The sequence below is a fragment of the Balaenoptera physalus genome (genome assembly GCF_965194825.1).
Source record: "Balaenoptera physalus genome assembly, chromosome: 21".
NCBI classification, from domain to species: Eukaryota; Metazoa; Chordata; class Mammalia; order Artiodactyla; family Balaenopteridae; genus Balaenoptera; species Balaenoptera physalus.
The window spans coordinates 12710765-12733636 of NC_138902.1; the positions used below are offsets into that span (position 1 = coordinate 12710765).

General features: G+C 38.3%; 1 protein-coding gene and 1 pseudogene across 7 annotated transcripts in view; one reads left to right on the forward strand and one right to left on the reverse strand.

Moving 5' to 3' along the window:
* The window catches only part of NSD3 (nuclear receptor binding SET domain protein 3), a 108117-nt gene that overhangs the window by 54277 nt on the left and 30968 nt on the right, over window positions 1-22872 (reverse strand). For all 6 annotated transcript variants that reach the window (XM_082444314.1, XM_082444313.1, XM_082444316.1 and 3 more), the window contains 3 exons: window positions 18371-19089; window positions 10599-10670; window positions 10070-10232 (listed from right to left, as the gene is read on the reverse strand). In XM_082444314.1, coding sequence (XP_082300440.1) covers window positions 10070-10232; window positions 10599-10670; window positions 18371-19045 — 910 coding nt within the window. In that variant the 5' untranslated portion in view covers window positions 19046-19089. The remainder of the gene's footprint in view (window positions 1-10069; window positions 10233-10598; window positions 10671-18370; window positions 19090-22872) is intronic.
* On the forward strand, window positions 207-10063 carry LOC309651572 (glutathione S-transferase LANCL1 pseudogene; annotated as a pseudogene). Its single transcript has 2 exons — window positions 207-335; window positions 1982-10063. The product of its transcript is annotated as a glutathione S-transferase LANCL1 pseudogene (transcript).

Genomic DNA, 22872 nt, shown 5'->3' on the forward strand with positions numbered 1-22872 from the left:
AGACTGCTGGCATCTCAGCACAAATAAAGGCAGTGATCACACCAAATTATACTAGTGCCGTGTCCTTCACAGCCATACGCTGGCAGTTAACAAACAAACAAACAAAAAAGCCAGTTCTACTTAATGTCCTTGATGAAGCAGTAAAAATTACTTTGACTAAATCTCAACCTTTGAACACATGTCTTTCTAATATTCCTTGTGACGAGATGGGAAGGGTGCATGAAGCAATTCTGCGTGCTGCAGGTATGAAGATTGCCCTGAGGGAAAGTGCTGTGATTGAACTGCAAGGTGAACTGGCCACTTCTTCGTGGAACATGACTAACAGAAAAACTATGGTTATTTGAACTTGAGAATTTGGCAGGTATTTTCTCAAAAATGAACCAGCAAGTTTGTCACTTCAAGGAGAACAGCTGATAGTATTTGTTGCCAATAATAAAATTTGATCTTCCAAGAAAAATCAAAATATTGGAAAACTAGTATCTGCCCCACGAGTCTTCCAATTTCCAAATAATCTAAGACTCTGCTGATGAAGTAAGTGGTGACAACAAATGTGATTTTAAAAATATCTATAAAGGAATGTGTCAACATTTGGAAGATATGCATGCAATATATTTTAAATGGCCAACGTATGATGTTACAGAGTCATGAAAGGCAAACGATCCCTTCAAAGTGCAAGACAGAAACCAAGTACAGAAAGTTTATTGATAGGATTTCAGATTCCATATTGCAACCACCCCACCACTTGCTGAGTTCTGGGGCAATATCAAAGAAATATACCCACAATTATCTGAAAAGGCTATTATTAAAATACTCTTCCTTTTTCCAACTACACATCTGTGTGAGGCCAGATTATCTTCATTTTCTTCAACCAAAACAACAAACCGTAACAGACTGAATGTAGAAGCAGATACGAGAATCTAGTGTCTTCAGTTAAGCCAGTCATTAAAGAGATTTGCAAAAATGTAAAAACACCATTCTTCTCAATTTTTTTGCTTGAGAAAATATTTTTCATAAAAACAGAATTAATATAACATACAGTAGCCTTTTAAAAATGAATTGGTAAATACTTAAAAATTTTCTCAGCTTTAATTTCTAAATTAACATAAACAGTAACAGATATAACCTATGTAAACAAAAGCATTTAGAGTCCTCAAATTTTAAGAGTAAAAGGGGTTCTGGGACCAAAACACCTGAGAACCACTGCTCTCTGGCAGTGCTACTCTGAGAGTGTGGTTCCCAGGGCAAGCCAGTCTGCCACGAAACAAGCAGAGAAGGTAAGAGTGAGCATTTAGATACTATGATAATTTGATATTGCGTGACATCTAGGCCCATGATCAGGGATCCTGTACCGCGTATTATTTTTTTGGAAGGGGAGGCCTTTCATTTCCCTAATAGTTAATTTTATCGTATTTTACAGAAGCATTGGTCCATGGTGGACTGGAAAATTTTTTTAAAAGAGCAAAAAACTAGTCCTTTACCAATAACAGTTTGAAAAACACCACTGTAAAGAAAATGTCTCAGGTCAATAGAGAAATGTGAAAACTGGTCCTCTTGGGGAATCCAAGATAAGGCAGGTACAGAGAGAAGGACAACCAGCAGATCCTGACAGAAAGTATGGGTATCAGCGTAAACTCAACTGAATGAGTTACAGGAAAAGGATTATATCTTGGATTTGAAATTTTTAAATTTTATTAGACGTTAACAGGAGATTACTTAAGGAATTATTTTTAAACCAAATTAAAATTTCATATGTAAAATAGCCTGTGAGAAAAGAGAAACATACACAACTTGGTTTTCCATATCATCTAATCTGAGAAGAGCCAAGCATAAATTTGATTGTAATCAGTCAAAGAAGGTTTATTAAAAGTCCAAGGGTTTTGGAGGACAAGAACAAAAATATAGCCTCAACTAATAGGTAGGTTTGGAGGACAGCGTGGTGGGTACAAGCAGTAGGGTTACAAGAACACAGGACAGGTGAAAGCGTCGCTTCTCGTTTTGTCCCGAGGCTGCGGGGCTCGTTTCTGGCACCAAGGCGCAAAGGGCCTCCCCGAATCTTTCCGCCGATTATAACAAATCCCTGGCTGAAGGCTACTCTGATTCTGCTGGGATGACGACTGAGTTCTCACAACGCCTGAACAATAAGATTCGAGAGCTTCTTCAGCGAATGGAGAGAAACCTAAAGTCAGCAGACCCTCGGGATAGCACTGTTCACACTGGCTGGGCAGGTATTGCTGTGCTTTACTTACACCTCTAGGATGTGTTTGGGGACCCCACCTACCTACAGATGGCACATGGCTATGTAAAGCAAAGTCTGAACTGTCTGACCAAGCATTCCATCACCTTCCTTTGCAGGGATAGGGGCCCCCTGGCAGTGGCCGCTGTGGTGCATCACAAGATGAACAATGAACGAGAAGCGGGCAGAAGACTGCATCACCCGGCTAATTCACCTATATAAGACTGATCCCCATGTGCTCCAAATGAAATGCTCTATGGTCGAATGGGCTACATCCATGCTCTTCTCTTTGTGAAGAAGAACTCTGGAGTGGAAAAGATTCCTCAAAGCCATATTCAGCAGATTTGTGAAACAGTCTTAACCTCTGGAGAAGACCTAGCTAGAAAGACTCCACTGGTGTATGAATGGCACCAAGAATACCACGTCGGGGCTGCTCATGGCCTGGCAGGAATTTATTACCACCTGAGGCAGCCCAGCCTTCAAGTGAGCCATGGGAAGTTACACAGTTTGGTCAAGCCCAGTGGAGACTACGTCTGCCAGCTGAAATTCCCTTCCGGCAACTACCCTCCTCGTGTGGACGATACTCGGGATATGCTAGTCCACTGGTGCCACGGTTCTCCTGGGGTAATCTGCATGCTCATTCAGGCCTATAAGGTGTTCAAAGAGGAACAGTCTCTCAATGCTGCCCATCCGTGTGCTGATGTGATCTGGCAGTGTGGCTCGCTGAAGAAGGGGTACGGGCTGTGCCACGGCGCTGCAGGGAATGCCTACGGCCTTCCTGTCGCTGCACAACCTCATGCAGGACGCGAAGTACCTGTACAGGGCCTGTAAGTTTGCTGAATGCCGCTTAGGTTATGGAGAACACGGATGCAGAACACCAGACACCCCCTTCTCCCTCTCTGAAGGAATGGCTGGAACAATTCATTTCTTGGCTGACCTCCTAGCGCCCACAAAAGCCAGGTTCCCTGCATTTGAACTGTAAAAGGAAAGTCCCCCCACTGCAACTCACTGCATGAGCCTCTCTATACATCAAACCCGGGCTAAAGCAACAATAGAGTCAAACTGTGTACTTGATTTAGTTGATTTTTTTTTTTTTCAGAATATGTCTTTAGTTCAGTTCCTTTCTATTATTTACTTTTATTTTAAAATATCCAGGGAAATCTTAATTAACTTCAGTTTCTCCTAAAGGGAGGGTAGGTGATACGTACAGTATTTTGAGGGCATATATGCATTTATTTCAGAACTTGGAAGCAGTCGTATTCTTACTCAAGCTTATGAATATAACCATCTGTTACAGTTCTAAAAATGTTTAAAAGAAACTAAATGTAGATAAATACATGCTTATCACTGGATATTGACATCCACCTCTTCCCTTTAGTATTCTTTTTATGACACTTTTATGACTTTGCTTTTCTCTAAGTGGCTGATTATGAAATGGGACAAAAATATAACTATATGCTTCCAGGACAAAAACTGAAAGAGTTGCGAACTGGGCTAGGGACCTAAACCCAATTTTTCAGATTCACAATGCTTAAACTAGAGATAAACATACTTTCAAATTTGCCTCTTTTTGTTAGTAGAGCATCTAGGCTCTACAATCCAACATCCTCATCAAAAACTTCTGAAATGTGATGGTCGTTATATGAAAATTCTGATTTGAAGGTTATTTCTAGATAAGCCTACAAAAAGTTTGTTTTCTCCAAATAAGCTAGTATGTTTTGGAACTATTTATGTAAATTCGTTTCTTCTTTGGAATAAGTGTAAGATCAGGAAATGAGATTTCTGTGTGTAAATATATTATGATTGAGTCCACCCTTTCTGACTGACCTTCTGAACTTTGTGTTTTACTTACTTTGCAATGACGATGCTTTATAAAGCGTTGGTTGCTGGGAACAAGCCACAAGATATTTTCCTTCCTATCTGTCTAGATGTTGATCTTTTCACTAAATAGTAGAGCATTCTACTTGTTTAAAAAGGGGGAGGGGTGCTATATTGCAAAATCGCTAAGCTTTTGACAGGAATGCTGGTTCCTGAGAAGGTATTATCCAGTGATTATTCTTAGAACAAATGGCTTTTGTCTCTTTGCATACCCTAGGCTTTAACACTCATCCATTTCTGAGCCCTAAGGATCGGGTATTGATATGGTAGGTGAAGAATCCTGGTGCTTCAAATTCTGTACAGATGTTTTGACTCATCAGCTCCCATTCCTCCTTCTTCCATTGATGACTTTCCCAGGCTTGTTTGTCTTTTCTATGTATTTTGACTGATTTTGAAACATTTTGCAGCTTTTAAGAAAACAGGCTCTAAAAATTTTAAATGTGCCTATTTCACGGCTCTCTCGGTCACAAAAACATGCTATTTTTATTGGAATTGTGAACCAAATCCCCACTGAGTACATGTTGGTTCCTGTGGATAGCAATCCCCTACTATTTTCCATTTAGCACCAAAATAGCTAATATTATTGGCAATTGCCTGACCCTTTAAAGGCTACTGACAGTAGGATCTAAAACACAGCCCACTGCTCGGTTCCCAGGATTAGCTTATTCCTCTGTGACTCATGCTAGCTGGGGACAACCTTGTGCCTCTCAGATGTGAAGCACTGCTGGCAAGCTCTGTGCAAGCCGTGCCTTTCTCGTGAACGTGTCACATGAACAGTGTCAGCGTCCACAGGAAAGTGAATCTGCCTTTGGATGGGTGTCCAGCTTGAAAGAACAGACCCCATTTGGTTTAGTTAAATGTCTTACTATACTGTTCCTGCACTTTTAGCTACTATAGTTACTAACCAAGGGAAAAATAACAAAACACTTTCTCTTAACTGGAGGAGACTGATACAGTGCTTCACCAAACACCTTAATTAATTTAACCCCAGGAAGACATCAAGGCAGGGAGAAGAACACTTTGAATAAGATTCTTATTCCTATTTGGATTGCTGTTTAGCTACTGCCATCCATTAACAAATTTATCAATACAAACACAATCCAGTTTTCATTTTTTTCTTTAGCTTTTTAAGTTATTAAACTAGTAAGATTTTATATTTGTGCCATTGTTTGTTTTATTTATGTTTAAGAGCTCAGAAAGTTTGATAGGATTTTAAACAGGCAAAGGCTATAAAACTCAGACTAATACCCTAACACCATGGTAGAAACCGAAACTTTTACATGAAGTTTCTTAGTTTTGAAAGGAAGAGGCATCATTTCAGTTCTATTTCTGTTACATCATTTTTCCCTCAGATATTCTTCTTTTTGTTAGAAAACAAAACAAAACGAAAAAATGCACAAAACTGCTCCCCAGAAAACTGAGTACCTTTTATCTCCATGTAAAGACTAGGTAGTGAAACCTTAAAACCTTGTCAAGCAGTATTCATTTATCCTGTCATGTGCTTCTATGAACCTCACGATCAGTTATTTACATCAATCCTATTGGTCCCATCAAGAAGTCAGTCTTTAATCCTTAGAGTCATTTGACCCTCTCTTCATCTTTGATGTCACTTCCAATTATTTGGAATCAAAAGCCTTCATGGTAGGTAGAGTTTTAGGTAAAAGTGGCCATTTTCTCTGTTATTACAACTTCCCGGCATAACTTAATTGAGAGGTATACTTTGCTCATAAGTCCTCAGGTTAATTTGTGTCTGATCTTATAATGCCCTGCCTTCTCTTGACTGAGCTTGAAATACAAAACGTGAAGAGTAAACACTTATTCATCTACTCCCTTGGCTACCTGAATTCATCTATAATCCTTTGTTATCCATACTCAATTCTGACTTCACTGCTGCTCCCCCTAAATAGGTCAAGCACCCCACTTCTGTACTGTTAAGCTGTAGAAGAACTGATTCTCTCCTACAGGTACAAATCAAAGTGGAATATTCAGGGATCCTGCGCCAATGTTATATAGCCATTTATTGGAAAGGGCTGGAATTGTATGTATTTCTATGTTCTGTAAAGGATTTGACTTAGCTGGCTCTCAATGAAATTTTATTAGGACTATAAAAAAAAAGAACATAGGACATAATCTGTTTCCAAATGTCAGAGTTACTTATTTAGAACCAAACAGATAATCCCAAAAGACTTTGAATTATAGTTAAAAACATGAAAACAAAAACTCACAGATAACATAATCTCATTTTAATCTTTATTTTCAACTTCTTCCTCCATTAAATCACTTACTACAGATGAAACAAATCAATTTGTCTCTTTGTTGGCACTCTGTTTCCTGCTGGCTGGAAAACTATAAAAAAGAGTGAAATAAAAACCCAAAGACCTGGGCTTCCCTGGTGGCGCAGTGGTTGAGAATCTGCCTGCTAATGCAGGGGACACGGGTTCGAGCTCTGGTCTGGGAAGATCCCACATGCCACGGAGTGGCTAGGCCCGTGAGCCACAACTACTGAGCCTGTGCGTCTGGAGCCTGTGCTCTGCAACAAGAGAGGCCACGATAGTGAGAGGCCCGCGCACTGCGATGAAGAGTGGCCCCCGCTTGCCGCAACTGGAGAAAGCCCTAGCACAGAAACGAAGACCCAACATAGCAACCAATCAATCAATAAAAATAAATAAATAAATCTTAAAAGCAGAAACCTACCACTAAAAAAAAAAAAAAAAAAAAAAAAAAAAACCCAAAGACCTGACAGATGGAGAAACAAGCACATCTGTCTCTGAATGATGAGCTAAATTTCCAATAAAAAATGTGGAGGAAACATTTTTATATAACAAAAATAATATAGGTAAAACTGTCCGGTTTTAAATTTTTAAAAATATATTGGGATTAAAAGTTACAATAGGTATAATGTGATACCATTTAAAACTCTCAGTTAAAAATCTTTATTTTCATATCCATTAATTACAATATGCAAAGAGAAAAAGAATTACTCCCAAACTCTTTTTCTCTTTTCTCTCTCTCTCTTTTTTTTTTTGGCCACACCTCGAGCCTTGTGGGATCTTAGTTCCCCCACCAGGGATTGAACCTTGGTCCCCCAGCAGTGAGAGCACAGAGTCCTAACCACTGGACTGTCAGGGAATTCCCCGAATTACTCCCAAACTCTTAATAGTTGTTACATATCTGGAGGATGAGACTATGGGCAACTTTGCCTTCTGAACATATATACTGTATTGTCATAAGCAGAAAGAGCATTTCATTTTTAACTTTTACACTTAAAATGAGATCTAAACAATGAAATACAACAAAATAGACATGTGATCCAAACATCTTTCAACGTGCTCTTCAAAGAATTATATCTGTAAGTGTGAAAACCGTTAAATACGTCTTCCAATGCTGAGAATCTGACTAATAACAATACTGACTAATTACAGTATGGAAACCATTGATTACTATATAAAATTCAAGACAAATTTTACAAAGTAGTTTAGATAATAAGCAACACAAAATGTTTCACAGGTATCATGTGTGGAACATAATCAACAAAATCGAGTTTTATACTGTGTTTCTGGTTTTTAGAAAAACCGTCAAAAAACTACGTCATTTAAAACTGCACTGCACAGCCATGCAATGAAATATTATTTGGCAATAAAAAGAGACAAAGTACCGATACATGCCACAACACAGATGAAGCTCTAAACATGATGCTAAGTTAAAGAAACCAGACATAAAAGGCCACATATTATATGATTAGATTTATATGAAATGTCCAGAAAAGGCAAATCTATAGAGGCAAAAAGTAACTAGTGGCTTCTTAGGGCTGGGGAGCGGAGGGGGGAATGGGAAGTGACTCCTAATGGATGCGGGATTTCTTTTTTGGGCTGATGAAAGAAGTGATAAAGTTAGATTGTGGTAATGGTCACACAACTCTGGAAACGTACTAAACATCATTAAATTGCAGGCTTTAAAAGGGTGAATTTTATGGCATGTAAATCATATCTCAAGAAGGCTATTATTTTAAAAACTACTGCAGGAAAGAGAAAATTTAAAATATTATCAGCATGTACATTTTTCAAACCTAAATTCTCAGATTTCGGTTTCCTCAACAATACAAACAAAATCAGTTTTTCCAGCACTAAAGTAGGGAGGACCAGACCAGATTAATTCATAAAATAAATTTAAATACCTCCTTTGGAATACAAGATGAAGCACAGATTATGCTTTCATTTGTATCCCAGAAAAAAGCTGAAATTAGTAAGTTTTCATAGAGTAATTAAATGTGAAATTCTTTATATAATCTCAAAAGGATGCTTTCCTAAGGGGACAGAACTGAAGAGCCACAACTCTCACGTGGTATAATATCTTAGAGTGCTCTGGAGGCCCAGATAGGGACGTGTATTGTTTTATGTAAGAAGGCTTGTCCCTTTCTTCTCCCATTCAAGAATCATAGATTATTAAATGTGCAAGGTACTCAAGAGATTAACAGTCCAACAGCCCTACTATATAAATGAAGGGGCTAGGACTGCCTCCCCCAGTCTCTGTAAATTATGAGTAGGGGAATTCAATTACTTTCCTTTTATTATACAGTAGTAGTTAAGAGTGAAGGTTAGGGACTAAGATTTCTTTGAGACTCTGTTTACAGATCCAAAACGTAAGGATAATAGTACCTACTTCATAGTGTCGCTGCTATGAGGACTGCTTAAGAAAATATACAAGAGAATTGTTTGTTTTTTAATTTATTTTTTGGCCACGCCATGCAGCACGTGGGGTCTTAGCTGCCCAACCACGGATCCAACCCATGCCCCCCGCGTTGGAAGCGTGGAGTCTTAACCATTGGACCACCAGGGAAGTCCTACAAGAGAATTGTTTAACACTGTGCCTTGCACAGGAGTGGACATTCAACAATGTTGGTTTTTTTTTTAAACTTCTGCCCCATTGATACTTCTAGTCACCCCAACCTTTAATCAGCAGATTATAGTGACAGATGATTGCCTTCTGTATCTGGGTGGATTTCTTGCTGGGTAGCACAAGAGTTACAAATATGGCGATCCCGTCACAAATCTGACTTGCCAGACACTTTTTCTCCTCATAACAGTGAACAGGGACCAAGATAGAAAGTTTAAAATGAGAGAAAAAGAAATAGGTGCAAAGTTGTCACAGACAATAAGGGACTCGACAAGTGAGTTCGCAAAGCAAATATCCAGAAATAAATTCCAAACTCCAACCTTCCTCTGGCTACTAAGCAAGTCCATTCCAAATGCTAGAACCTCAGGAATCTATTCTACAGGTTTTGGTCAAACTCTGGAAAAGGAGTGAAGTTAGAATACATGTTTTCTTAACATTTATTAACATTCCTAAGGTAGGATTCTATGCCATGTAGCTGGCTTCAAACCATACTTCTATTTCATATTGAATTTATAAGGATGTCCCAGTAAATTTACAGATTCAAAAATGGAGTAAAAAAAATTTTTTTTAATTAAAAACAAACAAACCACCCACCCCCCAAAAAAAACAAACAAAAAAAAGGGAAAGAAGGAGGAAAAAGGCATCTTCCAAAATTTATCAGGATGAAAAGCACTTGTCTGAGTAAAAAAATTACTACCCACAGGAGTCAAAGATGAAATAAAAATGTTCAAAGAAAGCTTGGCCCAAATGTCTACTACGCTCATATACGACATCGCATTACATATAGGTCTGCTTGCTTTTGGAGGTTTTTTAAAAAAAGAAGTGTGAAAGAAATTAGAAAACAAACATAGGGTGTTCTAAGGGAAAAAAAGGACCATGTCAGCTGTAGAGGCTCTCTGCCAGTTAAGATGACCGTAATTATTTCACTGTTCATTAAAAACTGATACTGATATGTGTTTGGGTGTCAGATTACATTATCACGTATGTATTATATTCATAAACAACATTTTAGATCCACTTTTTTGCCACAACTTTTTACTAATGTCCATTTATGCCTTTTCTTACCTCTTGTGTTAATTTTGGTGTGAACCTCGAGTTGGGGATCACTTGAAACCATACAAGGCCACCAAGGATACGTTCCCACCTTAGACCAAACAAGATCGCCAACCTGGAACTTAACACCAGCGGACACTTCTGTTGTTGGAACAGAAGGTAACATCGGCTGAACCTGTAGGAAAAGGTCATAAAAAACTTCACTCATACTTTTCTCTGATGCCTGCTATCCGTATCTAGCAAAAGGGAAGAAGAGAGGAGGAAGATAAGCCCCACCCCAAACACTGAAAAGAGGACTGATGGTTTCTGTTGCCAAATTATTGATAAGGCATCTCAGAAATTCACATCTATGAAAAAGTGGTCATAGTTTTGAAAAGGAAAATAATTTGCTAAAAATATCTACCTTTTAAACCAGCTCCAAGATTTATTTCAGTATAACTTCTGAAGTAATAATACATGCTATGTGTGTTCTAATTTAATCACTCTGCTTCCACCTTCTCACACCATGTTTGGTTAGACAGTATTCACTAAAGCCACTCACCGGGAGCTCCTCTTTCAGTACTGGATCTTCTCTTGGTTTTTCTGATACAGTGTCAATCCTCTCATTTGGTCTCTAGGTGAAAAGAATAAAATGGCAGCAAACCAAAGAACAGTGACACACACAAAGAGTCAAAGAAAACTAAACAGCAAAGGGAAAAAAGGACATTTATTAGCTGAATAATGTAAGGAGGAAAAATACAACTTACATAGTACGTGATGCTGTGTCTTAACATCCATTGTCCATTCTACACCACAGCTATAGCTCCCATTTCTTACTTTATCACTTTTAAAACTTAATTTCTTAATTTGTTAATTTTCATTTTTTTTTAACTTATCAGAGTGCAGAAAAATGGGCACTCTGAGACTGCTAGTAAGATGTAACTTGGAATTCTTCTAGAGAGCAGTTTGGCAGTATGTATGAAAAGCCTTAAATTTTCACACTCTGACCCAGCAAATCCACTTCTAAAAGTGTATACTGAAAAAGCACTGATATATACACATACTGATAGATACACACAAAGATATGCACACCAGTGCTATTTTTAAGAGCAAATATTAGAATTAGACATTAGTCTAGATGTCCAAAAGTACAGAATTCGTTAAATAAATTGTAGTACAACTAGATAGTGGAATAATATAAATTTTTAAATGACACGGAAAAATAACAATATAATGTTATTTGAAAACAGCAAATTGAAAAGCAGTTTGTATAGTGTGATTCCGATCTTGGAAAAATAACTTCTTATGTGTACAGAAAAAAAAGACTAGAAGGATACCACCAGGTGATGGAATAAGTGATTTTCTTGGATGTGCTTTTCTATATTTGTCAAATTGCTTATAATAAACATCACATTACTTTTCTAATCATAAAACCCACAAATACGTTATTTAAAAATTGATTTCTACAATCCTTTGAGGAGGCAATTTCGAGGTATCTATCCAAATTCAAAATATGTACACTCTTCAATTTAACAATTATATTTTAGGAACCTATCCTACAGAAATACACAAAGTGAGAAAATCTAAGCAGAGGGATGGCAACTACAACATTATTTCATGTCAGTAATCCACATCTATCAAAATCTTCCTACTTCTTATTTTAAAATAGCCTGTATAAGCCTTGAAAAATATGTGATACATTGTACAGTAAGTTGGTAAGAGTAGTTATCTTTGAGGAACGATATTAGGGAAGCGGTGAGGGAAGATTTATACTTGTATATTATTTGTGTTTTCTGTAAAAAGCAAATTACTTTTGTAATTTAAAAGGTTTAAAAACTTTTCTTGTCAAAGAACAGAATTTAGTTTAGATGGCTTAAAAAAAGAGAAATATATCCATTAACTTAGCTCTAATTCCACTTAAAAAGTATGGTTAATTCTAGAAGTTACTTAAAATTCTCATTCAATTAATTCAAGCAGTTTAAGACGCTGCTATAAAAACAAAGTTTTATTAAATAAAAGAGACTGTAAAAATGGTAAGGAAATGATAAGCCAGACTCATATGCCAAACCCCAAGTATCATTCATTCATTCAGCAGTGCCTACGACTTTCCAGGCACTGTTTGCGAAGTTGGGTATACAATGTTGTAACAGACAGATAGGATCCCTGATCTCAAAGAGCTCACAGTTGGGTAGAAGAGACAGACATTAAACAAACACAAACATACACTCATACAATGTAAATGTAAACAGAGAAATAATGGTGTGTCGGTATGTAGCTATGATATGAAGGTCAGGAAAGGCCTCTCTGAGAAAGTATAATCTGAATCAAAAGAGGAGGAGTTAGTCTAGTAAAAAGTGGGGGAAAGACCATGCCAGAGAGGAGTGGCATGTGTGAAGTCCCTGAGGTTAAACAAAGGTAGAAACTTCAAAAAAGCCATTACAACGGACTTAACTGCCCCAAGGAAGAGAGAGGTTACAAGATGAGAGTGGAGAGGAGGCTACATCACCAGGGCCTTGTAAGCCACATTTAAGTGTTTTATCCTAAGTGCACCGAAAGCCTCTGAAGAGGATTAGGTAGAGAAGTAATACGCGGCCAATTTCTGTTTTAAAAGGATCATGTTAGCTGTTACATGGAGAATATTTTGGAAGGGAGCAAGAGGGGAAGCAGAATGTCTAATTAGGAGGCTACTGAAAATATTGGAAATAGCCCAAGTGAAAGAAGTAGTGGCAGCTGTTGGTGGGCACTAAATTAGCTCTGTCAGATGTGTCTGTGGTGGCACCATGACTAGCTAATCCAACAGGACACGCTCACTGAGCAAAGAAAGAAAAATCTATGTTCAAATGGGAATTTTTGTCCTGATCTCTGGTGTAATGAGGCAGTTTAAAAATACGGTCCACATTTGCGTAGGCCCGTCCGGCAGCTTCATTTCAGTCCACAAACGTAGTAGCTTAAGCCTTCACCTCAGCTTCTCATTCTCAAGCTACAGCAGGAGGACAGGACCACCTGGGGAAGCACATATGGAGCCAAGAAAGCAAGTCCTCCTCCTCGGCACATTCAATCTTCTGATGCCGGGGTGTTAGGGACCTCTGTAACTCTGAGGGCAGATAGATACGGAGTGACCCATCTTTGCCAAACGACAGAACCCTACTGTTTTAAGAACTGGTCTGAAGCTCAGTAATATTTTTCCCTTTCTGGATTAAAGACAGGATTTCCTCCAAAGCCTTTTTATTATTCAAATGTCTTACCTCTTTTTTGATTTTTTTTTGTTTGTTCCATATTGTTCACATTTCCTGCAGGCTGGCTTGAAACACTGTTAAAATCACTTTCAAAGAACTGAGATTTTTTTACACAGTCATTTTAAAGGCAAGAAATGGAAAGGGAGAAAAAGAGGCCCAAGAAGATTTATTCTAAGCTTTCAAGACTATAAAAATAAAACATGAAAAAAAAGTCAAATTAGGATGCTGCAGTGATAGAAAGGGAATATACATGGTAAAATGTGCTAATGCGTGAACAAAACAGTAATACTTACTAGGCATTTAGAGACCTATGACTTGAGCTCAAAAGAAAGGTAAAGAGAGAGAACACAGTATCACAAATACCAATTAAGAAGGGGAGTTTTTAAGATGAAATGGTCAAGGGAAGCCAAGTGCTTAGGAGTCAAGAAAAATAAGGAGTCAGAAATTGCCAACAGATAAAATACTGCTGGGTATAAAATCCATTTTCCTTCAGTTGTTCAAAGGATAAGCTTAAAAGAGATTAAAATCAAATAGGGACTGAAGATACCTTTTTTGGTACTAGTAGTGCTGCTTCAGAAAGAGAAAGCATCAGAGAAAAGGTGACAGTGAGTGAGCTCCCCATAGTGTTCGAGTCATCTTAATTTTAAATGAGGGCTTCCCTGGTGGCGCAGTGGTTAAGAATCTGCCTGCCAACGCAGGGGACACGGGTTCAAGCCCTGGTCCGGGAAGATCCCACATGCCGTGGAGCAACTAAGCCCATGCGCCACAACTACTGAGCCAGTGCTCAAGAGCCCGGAAGCCACAATTACTGAGCCTGCGTGCTACAACTACTGAAGCCCACGCACCACAACAAGAGAAGCCACTGCAATGAGAAGCCTGCGCACCTGAACAAAGAGTAGCCCCCCACTCGCCGCACCTAGAGAAAGCCCAAGTGCAGCAAGGAAGACCCAAAGCAGCCAAAAATAAATTAAAAAAAAAAATTAGGGGGAATTCCCTGGCGGTCCAGTGGTTAGGACTCGGTGCTTTCACTGCTGAGGGCCCAGGTTCAATCCCTGGCCGGGGAACTAAGATCCCACAAGCCGTGTGGTGTAGACAAAAAAAAAAAAAAATTGGTCTTTTTAAAATTAAAACCCAAGAGATTTATCAGGATGAATAATACTCATCAAATCTGGCAGAATTCCAAATCCTTAACAGTTTTCAAAACATTAAGTAATATCATATTCTCTAAAAGAACCAAAAACTTATGTCATCATTTAAGGTAGAAAGAAAAATGTAAAGTCAGTAAATTGTTCGTGCATTTTTCTTTTACTTTCTGAATAACTGTGTACAAGTTCGCAATGCATATGAACAGTTTCTAAGAATTTTAAGACCTAACGCTCTGAGGCTGGAGAACCAAATATAACCTCTAACTTAGTGCTAATGGGACCGAACTAGCCATCTGGCTTTTTATAAGTGAAAATGGCAAGCTAAGAGTTAATGAGACTGGCCTTAGTGGATAAGCCCACCAAGGTGCTGGTGGAAGACCAATGTTTGAATAGGGCCTACACTCACATGCCTGAGGCATTACACCTGCCAAGGAGGAAGAAATGCAGAAACATTTCCACATGTTTCTAATTTGGTGGGAGAGAAAACAGCTAAAGCAGCTTTACAAAATATACAATTTCAGTAGTGATCTCAGGTCTCCTGCTGCCTAGATGTTTGGACACATTTTCATTGTTGAGAAGATATACTTAGGTTGTTCCAAAAAACAGCCACTCTTTAGAAGGCCAAACAGCTCAGAATCAGGAGGAAATACTTGTAGATCAAATATGAAGAAAAAAGGAAAGAAAAAAGAAGTGAAATCTTGAAGTGTATTATTTTAGATGAGATTTTGTTTGCTTTGTCTCAAAAAAGAACCTATGAGCGAGCTTTTAAGGAAGAAATCTGTATCTATATCTATATATCTATAGCTATAGCTATATCTATCTATATATCTGCAAACCCAGCTAGAGGACCATCATCCCAGGCACACAGTTCTCATTATGCTTCCCTCAAGCATCTGGGGGAGGGGAGCTGTCCCGTGGTGTGGGCAAACTCTTACGTGGGCTTCTTTCCCTTCTATGCCGGCTACAATGCTGAACACCAAGGGCGTGGACCCCCAGTGACAACCAGGAGGCACAAGGGCATCAAAAATTAAAGCACTTAAAAACAACTGTCCTGAAGAAAGCAAAAGAGATGTTGTTCAAGTTAAGAAAACCCCATTAAACACATACACAGTTACAAAAAAACAGGTTGATTTGTGCACATCCCTTGTCCGCATGGCTTAGCAGAGACACAGCACTAACAACAAGCAGGGCCTTTGGGGGCTCCAGCCCAAAGTTCTACTGTCAGAATGGAGCATCACTTTTATGGCACCATCTCTTAAGCTTATAACTGCCTCCCACGTGTGATAAAAGTTTAATTAATCAAATTCAACTAACGAGAGCTTAGCTTTTCACCATAGTTCTTTGAAAGAAAAAAACCCTGGATTTTCCCCCAAAACTCAACTTTCAGGCAATGGTCTTGGTAACATTTAGTGCAATCAATGCCACTTACCACACCTATACCTTCAGTCAAAGTGACATTCCTTTACCCCAAGATACTGTAAGATCCTAAATAATGAAATATTAAATTATGCCCCACATGATTTACTAAAAAAGAAAATGAACTAAAACTCTTAAGTTACATCTAACCATTCTAATTCCTGGATATAACAGTTAACTGAAGGTTTAAGTGATATAAACGGCCAGACAGAGCAGACATCCAACAGACAGAATTGGCTTTAAAATCTCACTGAAAAGTGACTACTAGAAATATCACATCACTGCACTGAATTTTTTTCCTAGATTCCAATAAAACAAAGAGTGGATACGAAAAATGAAGAGACTATCTTCTCCTGCCTCTGCTTCCAGCCCTATTTCTATTGTGACATATTTTAAACTATATATTTTAATATTTTTACCAATAAAGGCAAGAAGTCTAGCCTAATAAATAAAACTGGATATTCTCCTATTTGCCAGATTCTCTAGAGCAAAAGCAAGACGGGCCAGCAAGATGGTTCTTAGGACCTAAGCTAAAACCAAATGCAGGTTGTATGCATTTTCGTGACTGCTAAGGGTCACAGTGCATCACGTGTCTTTTCACTGCAGGTCCATGAAAGAACTGCTACAGTGGACGTCTCTGGAGAGTAAAAAGTTAACTTCTCTCCTTCCACTGATTCATTCATTTAATAAACAGTATAAGATACTACGTGAGCTAAGTTCTGTGGGGGGCATTTAATAAATGACATAAGAAATTCAAAGGTATTCCAGAAACCACTTAGTTTCAAAGCCTTCATTTTATAGCTGCAGAACTAAGATGGCAGAACTGCTAGTGTCGCAATTACTCTTTATCTCATCACCCAGTTTTATTTTCTTCATAGCAGCTACCACTATCTAAACTTAGACGCATTTACATAGGTATGTGTGTATTTTCTGCCTCTTCTTACTAGAATATTAGCACCCTGAAAGTAGGCATCTTTACTTTTCATTCACTGCCCGACTTTCAATTCTTAGAAAAGCATCTAGCACACATTAGGTACTCAGTTGATATTTGTTAAATGAATAAATAAGAAAACTATAGAAAAATGAGAAAAACATACTGAAATATCACACTGAGACTTGTGAGAGCCTAGAACCAGTGTGACCTTTACTCCAGAAAAACATCATATTTGAGTTGTGTGAAGTAGTGGAACCCAGCTACCAAGGAAAAGGTGAGTTGGTAAGATGTAAACATTTCTTTGAACAGAAGATGATAAATTAACTTATTCAGGCATAGCAGATAGAAAAGCAAACAACTGTCACAAAAATTCATAGATATTCATTTCCTCCCAAATCAATGTCTGGGGACATCTTCAAGTAATACCATGTATTAGAATACTAACTAAAAACTCTTCATTCAAGCTAGCATTGATTTGTTACATACCTTTCTTATTAAGAAAACTAATACTGATACCTCAGAGATGTTAAAAAAAATTTAGCGGCATGCATCTTAAGTTACCACTAAAGAACGCCTTTTATAAAACCTCTACCTGAAGAGTTAGTGAATATGTATGAATACTAACTCTGATTTTAATAAAAAGAGTTCCTTTATTTACTTCAGGTTATTCTGTGGCAAACACACTAGTAATGAGGGTTAAATCTAAGCTCTACTGGCAAAAGTTGGTCTGGAACAATGGAAAACCAATATCATTAACCATCTTTCTCTGCCTTTCCTCTTCATCTTCAGAAACCAGGAGTTTTTTTTGTTTGTTTTTTTGGGTTTTTTTAACATCTTTATTGGAGTATAATTGCTTTACAGTGCTGTGTTAGTTTCTGCTGTGTAACAAAGTGAATCAGCTATATGCATACATATTTTCCCACATCCCTTCCCTCTTGCATCTCCCTCCCACCCTCCTTATCCCACCGTTCTAGGTGGTTGCAAAGCACCAAGCTGATCTCCCTGTGCCATGCAGCTGCTTCCCACTAGCTAGCTATTTTACATTTGGTAATGTATATATGTCCATGCCACTCTCTCACTTCGTCCCAGCTTACCCTTACCCCTCCCCGTGTCCTCAAGTCCATTCTCTACATCTGCGTCTTTATTCCCGTCCTGCCCCTAGGTTCTCCATAACTTTTTTTTTTTTTTTAAGATTCCACATATATGTGTTAGCATACGGTATTTGTTTTTCTCTTTCTGACTTACTTCACTCTGTATGACACACTCTAGGTCCATACAGCTCACTATAAATAACTCAATTTCGCAGAAACCAGTTTATTACAAGCAAAATTAAGTGAGGCTATTAAACAAAGAAACACAGGAGGCAAGATTTTTAGTGTCACATGTTTCTAAAATATTTCTTTACTCTGATGATGTCCATTCATTTATTCAACAAATATTTACTTACCACCTATCGTAACATCCCAAGCTCCATGCTAGGGATCAGATGAAAGAAGTTATCAGAAATATTTACATTTGGAGAGATAAAAACTGAAAAAGATCTCTTGGACTTCCAGTAAATGTGAAATATTACAAATTTTTTCAAAAAGATGTTTCAACTTACATTTTGTTCCTCTGGTTCTAATTTGGGGATTTTGTGTGACTTGCGCTCTTCAGATCTAGATGAATCATGCTTGTTGCTTTTTTTCCTCTTTTCTTTTCTGCTTTCATGCTTTGACTTTGTGTGCTCACTTGCCTGTACTTCATTTAAAAGGTCTCCACAAAGGGAAGACTCAAACAATTCCCTGCCATTCTGGATAGTTTTGGTTATTTTTAGTTTAATTTCAGGTGAGCCAGTCTTCTTTGGAATCACAGTCTGTGGTACTGAAGGAGGAGGTGGTGGCTGTGGAGGAGAAGGTTTTTCCAGAATTTCATGTGGTCTTGTGTTTGGAATTTCTGAATGGTAATAGTCAGTGGGGCTAAAGTTTCTAACTGCACCAAAGCCATTGGCCGACCCATTGGGATACTGATTATAGGACTGGTATTTGGTTTGAGTTTCGTACATGCTGATTGATGATGGGTAGCCATTCGTGAGTGGAGGAAGATCTTCTGTTGTAGGTGGGTACTGAAAGCCTTGCTGCAAGGTAGCTTCGTATGGTGTCTGGCCACCATCTTCAACAATGTCACTGTTGTTATCAAAGGCATCCTCCTGACGGATGTTGGCGGAGTCAATGAGTTGAGGTGGTTGCTGAATTGTGTTTCCCATGATCCCTTGCATGAAAGAGAAAGAGAAATCCATTGTTCTGCTCCAGCATCCTTAACTTTCCCTTTCTCTCATCGGGCCTAAAGTTTTAAAAGAGAGATTAAAAGGTGTTGGTTAACATCCTCAAAGACTAGAGGCTAATCAACTGCAAAAGGATTAAAGTAAAATATTCTGAATCCAATTTTCATATCCAGATCTGCACAAACTAAATTTTTAAAACAGGTAGCCAATATAATTCTGACACAGAGCAAATACTTTTTATCTTAAATGCTTATCTGTTTGAAACTCAATTACTTTCACAATAACTTGAGTAACAAAATTTTATCCTCTTTGCCATCGTGCAAAACAGTTTTGACATTCCTTTCTGTTTCCCAAATTAGAGACTATAAGTCTCAGTTAAAACTGTAAATTGCAACATAAGCAGTGTCTTGACACATACAAATTAGGTTCCATGTGCACTGTCCTTAAATCATTCATATTTTATCCAGTGGTTCTGTTATTACAAAAATAATAAAATCTTACTGCAAATATTTTAAATACAAAAATTAAAAGGCCAAATCCTCTCCCACTCCACCATTCCCATTCTCCTAAGTCATGGATAACCACTGTAAATACTTTAGTAGGTACTCTTCCAAATATTTCTCTACATATTTACACACAAAATATTTAAAAAAGAGTTTATTCTGTCACTTGCTTGTTCAACTTAAAGTATGTCCTAGATATCTTTCTACATCACCATGTACAGATCACTCTCATACATACTTCACTCTTTCAGTGGTTGCACAGTAAACAATTGTGTAATCTACCCTAACATGTTTAACCATTTGCGTACTGACAATCATTGAGTTGCTCACAACTGTTTGGTATTATAAACAGGTTTACAGGAAACTTTCTTGAAACTGTATCTTTATGCATATATGTATTCTTCCAGGACAGATCTGAATTTTGATAGATACTGCAAAACTGTTTCATAGGCTGTACTATATCAATTTATACTCATACCAGTAGTGTAAGGGGATGCCTGATTTCCTATACTCTTGCCAGTATCTAGTTGTTTTTAATCAGTGGTATATATAGCAGAATCAACTTTACTTTTACAAAAGGCACATGTCAAGATCTATATACTGATGACTCTGATTCAGTAAATCTGGGGTGAGGCCTAGAGCATGAATATTTTAAGGCCACATTCCAGCTCATACTGATGCACACTCCTGGTTGGGTCACTGCATTATACTCTCACAATTACTGTGCCTTCTCTAGAAGGTGTCTGAAAATGCCCACATTGTGTAACAATGTTATAATATGGATAAGCATCTGTTAGGAAATGCTCTAAGATCACTCTGCTTTGTCATAAGGTTTGACAGTCTCACATCTTGAGACAGAGGATTAATGGACTGCCCAGATATTATTTTGAAAATCCTATAAACATTTCTTCTAAAAAGCCCTAAGGCTGAGAGGATTTCACTACTGTATCAAGTCTGATAAACTGACTGTAGCTGCCAGAATACTGGGAAGAGGATTCTGAAGCTACAGTCTAGTTCAATTCCATGACCAACTAATAATGTCCACCATCTTGGTTCTAGTAGGATTTACCATAACGATAAAGCAAGTAACCCAGAACAGCAAAGGGAAGAAGGAAACAAAAGCTGACAACTTTCCAAGGTGTATCCAATTAAACAGCTGTTGTTTATTCTGCTGTTAGCAAATGGAAAGAATTTTAGAAGTTCTAAAATTGCAAACAATGAATATGCGAGCATATAGGAAATCAAACTGCCCTTACTGCTCTACAGTGGAGTGAGGGATGGGGGCATGGGGTGTGAGAGAACACTCCAGCTTTTTTAGCATCTACTCTGGGCCAAGAACTTTATATGTATCTCATTTAATCCTCAAAACAACTCTACAAGGTGGGTATCTGACTCCTGCCTCCTAGGTAAAGAAAGTGAGTTTCAGAGGGGTTAGGTGTCTTGCTTAAACCCCTATGCCCAGGGGGCCGAATTAGGATTTGAATGTAAGTATCTCTGACTCTAAAGCCCAAGATTTTTGCCACTATGCCACTTCCATTTTCTTCAGCTGTAGGTTCTGAGAGGATTTGTTTCTTTCGTTCATGTGCTTTTTATTCCTTGGTCACTGCCAAAATAACGACTAACTATTCTATAATAACCACCGCTGACACTTAAAGAGCGCTTAGAGTGTGCCAGGAGCTGTTAAGCGCTCTAAATACAGTACCACATTTAATGCTCCCAACAACCTTCAGCTAGACATTAATGTCAGTTCCCATTATGGATGGGGAAACAGAGGCAAGAGAGGTTATGACTTGCTCAAATGCACAAGGCTAGTCATTCGAGCCATGCAGTCTGGTTTCAGAGTCTGTGATCCTAACCAGCATACTGTACTGATAATGCTGACAAAGGTTAGAAATCATTTCGTTATATATATAGCTTAAGAGTTGAAACATTACCCTACTCTGACCCTTGGCAAAAATGTATATAGCTCACAGACACTAGAAGGGTATGTTCTAAAATTCCGTGAACAGGGACTTCCCTGGTGGCGCAGTGGTTAAGAATCCACCTGCCAATGTAGGGGACACGGGTTCGAGCCCTGGTCCGGGAAGATCGCACATGCCGTGGAGCCACTAAGCCCGTGTGCCACAACTACTGAGCTTGTGCTCTAGAGCCCGTGAGCCACAACTACTGAGCCCGTGTGCCACAACTACTGAAGCCTGTGCACCTAGAGCCCATGCTCTACAGCAAAAGAAGCCACCGCAATGAGAAGCCCACGCACCGCAACGAAGAGTAGCCCCCGCTCGCCGCATCTAGAGAAAGCCTGCGTGCAGCAACAAAGACCCAACGCAGCCAAAATGTAAATTAATTAATTAATTAATTTTAAAAACTAAAGGAATACTTAATTAAATCATTATCCTGTAGTAAAAGTCAGATGTGAAAAAGAAAATAAAAATAGAAAAAAAATTAAATAAATAAAATTCCATAAACACACATGGGGCAAGTACACAGGTAGAATTCAAAAGCTCTCCAAACTTCCAACTTGAAGGCAAGTTAAATACCAACATTTGACAAGATGCAACCTGTGTTTTTGGTTCTCATAATTGTTGTACACAAGATCAGCTTCCAGATAGTCTCCCAAATTATAGTCTACAGAGGTTTTCAGGCACATGTATTCAGAGACTAAGATTTCTGATGCTTGTGATTTAGTTCCAAACACAAACTTCTAAGAAGTTTGGTATTTTCCCCCTTCTCTTCTCTTCTCTAGCTCTATAACCAAATATTTTATTTTAGTTTGAACTAAGAACAGAAATAACATTACCCTATTACAATTATAGTATAAGAGTTTACAATTACAGTGTTTTCATATACACTTTTTTTAAATTAATTTATTTAGTTGTACCGGGTCTTAGTAGAGGCTCGCCTGCTCCTTAGTTGTGGCGTGCTAACTCTTAGTTGCGGCATGCATGTGGGATCTAGTTCCCTGACCAGGGATCAAACCCAGGCCCCCTGCTTTGGGAGCTCCGAGTCTTAACCACTGCGCCACCAGGGAAGTCCCCTCATAAACATTCTTATTTAATCCACAAAACAAGCCTGTAAAGCTGACAGGGGAGGTGTTAGCTTCATTTTTCAGATAACTACAGTCAATATTTGCTGAATTTCCCACGACTACAAAGCTAATTAGTGATTAAGCCTGAAAAAGAAGCAAGCTCTTAGCTTCTAATCCTGTGCTCTCTTCCACAATATCTCACTGCCAGAGAATATCCAACCACCCACAGACAACATACTATAACCTTAAGAGTCATACGTTCAAAGCTGAACAGACTGTCCTTCCTTAACTCAGCTTTCCTTTCAGACTACCCC